At 37.0% G+C, this 4,629-nt stretch overlaps 1 protein-coding gene across 3 annotated transcripts in view; it reads right to left on the reverse strand.

The window, feature by feature from the left end:
- Positions 1–2,576: 2,576 nt before the first annotated feature.
- The window catches only part of RSU1 (Ras suppressor protein 1), a 104,201-nt gene continuing 102,148 nt past the window's right edge, over positions 2,577–4,629 (reverse strand). For all 3 annotated transcript variants that reach the window (XM_015811215.2, XM_015811212.2, XM_015811213.2), the window contains exon 9: positions 2,577–3,030. In XM_015811215.2, coding sequence (XP_015666701.1) covers positions 2,928–3,030 — 103 coding nt within the window. In that variant the 3' untranslated portion in view covers positions 2,577–2,927. The remainder of the gene's footprint in view (positions 3,031–4,629) is intronic.

Below are 4,629 nucleotides of genomic sequence, written 5' to 3' on the forward strand. Positions count from 1 at the left end.
AATGGGACCTAGAAATGCAGCATATCTTCATCAATTAGCCATGATCAGCATAGAGAAGGGTCATAAACCCCTCTGCCAATCCTTGGGGGATTCCCACTGCCTGTAAGTGGGCTGTCATCATCCCAGATCTTAGGTAGCACATTCTGCTTACAGGGAACACCAGGGACCCTTTGCCTGGAGAGCATCTGCTCATCTTCTGGTTATCCTTCAGCTGTGAGATGAATCTAGGGATGTGTGTGCCATATGCAAAAAGATGGTAGATCAAGGTGAGATATTGAGAGAGAGTCAAAGTAAAGTATTGAAACATACCATCTTAAGTAACTCAGGCTCAGATGATCTAAACAATAGTCTTTGGATATCTATGATGAAGGGTCCTATATGCTGTCATGGTTTGCAGGATGTCATGAAGTAGCTAGATACTTTATTTATTTACCTTTTTAAAACATCTCTATATGGAGTTTTTGCTGCAATAGCCTTCCTGTCTAATATGCCAGGTCCCAAATCTGATAGCGCTTAGGAACATTTTCATAATTTCCACCAGCCATTTACATCTAACATGTATTTTTGGGAGGATTGTTTTAACTATTAATTTCTGGCTTATCTTAAATTCAATTTTAAGTTTCTGTAATGATAGTATATCATTTTGGGATTTTCTAAACAAACAGCAATATATTAAGTAAATAATAAAGGCAAAGTGTTTGATTCTGCTCTACTGTGCACTATGCCCAGAAGGGACTATACTTGCCTTTGCATACTAGCCTATTGAACTGTGGAGTTCTTGGGAAATTATCCTCTTTTCTCTCCTGCCCATTAGCACAAATGGGAACCACACACTTCACATCTAATGGAAGAAATACGTAAAGACTACTTTTCCTTAATTACCAGTTCCCGTTTCTTGTAAATCAGAAGCCTTTTCTCTTTTAACCTTTTAAGTATGCCCTGTTAATAGTTTGTAAGAGTGCTTAGGATTTCCAAGAAGTAGTTGCTGGTTTAGTCTAGTGATTTTTAAACAAATGGTCATGTATATTTTCATTGTAATTAACTTGGCTAACCCCAAGGTGCTTCAAGTCTGTTTTTTTACCTCTCCCTCACCTAAATTCATCATTTTTTTCAGAGTAAAGAATCAAATTATTTGTGTTCTGTTTTTCTGCTAACGAGTAGCACTATGCACATCTATATACACTCTTCTGACCGGGAGTTACATCAGACAAGAATTGGGTTTGTTACTGGCGCTGCCTGCCACAGGACATGCGCAAATGTTTAGCTGGAAGAAGGAATAAGAAAGCATGGGGGGAGGAGAAATTCACATTAATGTATTCGCTTTATGAATGCATTCAGCCACCACTTGTTTTAGTTGTTGTACTGCTATGAATCGGAAACTCTGTACTTTCATGTTTTCTTGATCATTAAAGGTAGGAAGAAGGAGGCTGTTTAATCAACTACAGTTACTAAGTTTGGAAACAGTATAGGCTTTAAGTAACTACAGATACTTCCTTTGGCAACAAATTTAGCGGAAACCTTCAAACTCCCTTCCCTTGCAGCTCCCCCAAGGGAAAGGAAGTACTATTAGGATCTTCTCTTATTTTGCTACATTAAAGAAACATCGGATATTGACAGAAACTCTTCAAATGAGAAAGTTTTTTCCCCAGAAATTGCAGTTGGAAATCTACTTCTAAGACAGCTTTCTGCTTTCCTCCTTTAGAAAGGAGGAACTGGGAGATGGCAAAGACTGAACCGTGCAGATAAGAATAACATATCAATTAAAAAAAAGAAAGCTGAAATAATTTCTAACACCAAAAGCTCTATGTCAGGGGTGCCAACCTTGGTAACTTTTAAGTCCTATGGGCTTCAACTCCCAGATTTCTCCAGCTAGGATAGCCCATAGGTCTTAAAATCACCAAGGTTAGAAACCCTGCTCTATATTTTAACTGACTTAGAAAATATGCTTGTTATCACTAAAAATGAAAGCAGTGGTTTCCCCCCCCCCCCCAGCTGACATGCTGCAACAGAAAATATAGAAAGGGCATGTAAGATTAGGCCTATGTTCATTCTCTTTGCCAACATGTAAAAAGGACTCCTGGGGATCTGCCTGGATATTCCACAGTGTTCATAAGTGTCTTTTCCTATAAGGAAAGAGTGGGAAAAAAGAAGTTGGCTTTTGCATAGGAGATTGACATCTGAGTTTTCAATGCAAGAGTAGAGCCAAAAGATCTGAAACCAAACCAATGAAATGTAATGACAGTAAACAGATATTAGATCATTCTGCTCTATAGGCAAAAGGGGTCTGGATTCTCCAGGCAAAACATAAATGGAGAAGTTACCGATTGCCTATTGTTGTTGGATTCCGACTCACAGATTCCATTAGCTGTGCTCACAAATATTCACAAGAGCTGGAGTCCAACAAACATCCTACACTAAGATAAGGCAATCCACTTAATAAAAAAAGTCCAAAATAGTAATTAGGGATAACTCATCTACCTGAAATCTTCCTGGGGACAACCACAGGTAGTTCCAGAGGTATACAATGCTTTAAATTGGGTAACAGACTTAGTAAAAATTACAGGTCCTTCCACAAATGTTTTTTAAAGCTGTATTTATTAATAACAGATAACATAAAATATAAATGATACATGGTGTGATGCAGCAATAACATATAGCCAATTGTGGGAACTAGTTATTTTTTTTAAAAAAAACATTTTACATATGTATTTGGTAAATAAAATGGCTATATAACTTAAGCAATTGGTGTTTAATAAATCTAACAATGGATTAACTATCTTAGACAATTTGCACTTTTCTGGTGCCTCTGGATATAAAAAGGTATTTATTTCTTTTCTTTATAAAACAACAGTTTCCTATGATAAGAACATAAAAATTTAGGCACATGCAAAAGAAAGAATGTAACAAGGATGGTATATGCTGGTGCTTTATTTATTCTTGGCTGCTAGAGGTTTACGGCTGATCTTTTTGGACTTATCGTTGTTCTTTTTTGGAGGTTCAGGGTTTGCCTGCATGTGTCTTCCATAAAGGCTGCAAAGAAATTACATAAAGAACACTGTTAGCCCTATGACTAACTCAAGGCTTTCAACACAGCATGTAAAACATTTTGTTTAATACAGGAATGTAATTTTATGAAAAACAGTTCAGCAAGTTTTGAAATTCCCTATGACATCCAAATCTTAATTATTATTATTATTTTTTGCATTAGAGTTGGAAGGAAAAAGGGGACAGAAAAACAACAGGGAAGGCAAAATAAGAAAAACTTGTTAGATTCTTAAAGATTTGGAGACACTGACAAAAATTGGATTGAACTAATAAGACAGAATGGCGATATCAAGGAAAGTGAGCTTGCAGTCTAACTGGAATACTCAAGGGCTTGATAAAGTGACACCAAGCAATAGTGCCAGCTTCTCACACATGATGGATTGCTGGAAAAGAGCTACCAACACATCAATGCCACATTAATACAGACCCCCTGATTAAATGTTGACGAAGTATCCTGCAATTAAGATCGCTGGCACTCACAAGAAAGCTAAATAGACTCTAAGGCTGAAAGGATTTACACTGAAAACCAGAGAGCAATTAATGGATAATTTATGAGTAATTCTTACTTAAACTAAAATTAAAAGCCTTCAAAACAAACAGGATGCAAATGTAAGACTTGCTCTGTTGACAAAGTGTCTTTTAGAGGTTGTTTGAGGTGTCAAGAGAGAAAAGGTTCTCTAAACTTTCTTATTTGGAGAAGAGCCATGCTAATAATAAAATACGATAATAAAAGCAAGCAAAATCTGGTACCTGTTATATATCATACATATGCCACCAAGCTCAGCACATTCAACCTTCAAAACAAATGTTTCTACAGTATTGAGACTGTGGCCACCAATCAGAGAGGACAATATTGGAAAACCTTAATAAGATAGATTTATACATACAACATGTGTGTTTCATTCAATTAGTTTAGTAGATTTTTATTAAACTTCTTTAAGGAAACAGGAAGGGCCTATTCTGATAATTCCTTCCCTAAAGAGTGGTCTCTATCTTGTTGAAACCACCCTCATATCACTTAAGAAAAAGTTAAAAGAAACTGCTCATTATGTAAGTTGGAAAATGGAGTGCAGGTTTAAAAATTGCACTGAACTTGCTAAATCAGGGAGGTGCAAAAGGAAGATATCCAGTGCACTACTTTGGCAGAACCGGTAGCTAATTTTTTGTTGCCCAGGCCCAGAATGGACTTCCGGAAGCGCCATCCTCACAGAGAACTGGTTGTTCACATATTTGAATCCCATCACTGAGGATATCCCAATGCCTTTTCCAATCTGTCGTTCTCTGGTTATGTTGTGGTTCCTGCCAACAATATAAAATATTGTTTATATTTTACCAACCTTGGAAGAATGGAAGGCTGAGTCAACCTCAAGTCTGTTAGGAATGTGCAAAATAAAAATGCGAACACCAGGAGAATATAAGACAGTTAAAAGTTTAGTAAAAACCTTAAAAACTTTTAAAAGCATACAATCATAGGGGCCAAGCTTTCGTCGGATCCTTCCGACATCCTCAGGGCACAAAGTCAATCAATGGGAAAAGCAGTTATAAATAAACCGACGCCTGCATCCGGGCCCTAGATCTCGTGAT

Source organism: Protobothrops mucrosquamatus, unplaced genomic scaffold (assembly GCF_001527695.2).
Source record: "Protobothrops mucrosquamatus isolate PMUCROS unplaced genomic scaffold, P.Mucros_1.0 scaffold33, whole genome shotgun sequence".
Classification (NCBI taxonomy): domain Eukaryota; kingdom Metazoa; phylum Chordata; class Lepidosauria; order Squamata; family Viperidae; genus Protobothrops; species Protobothrops mucrosquamatus.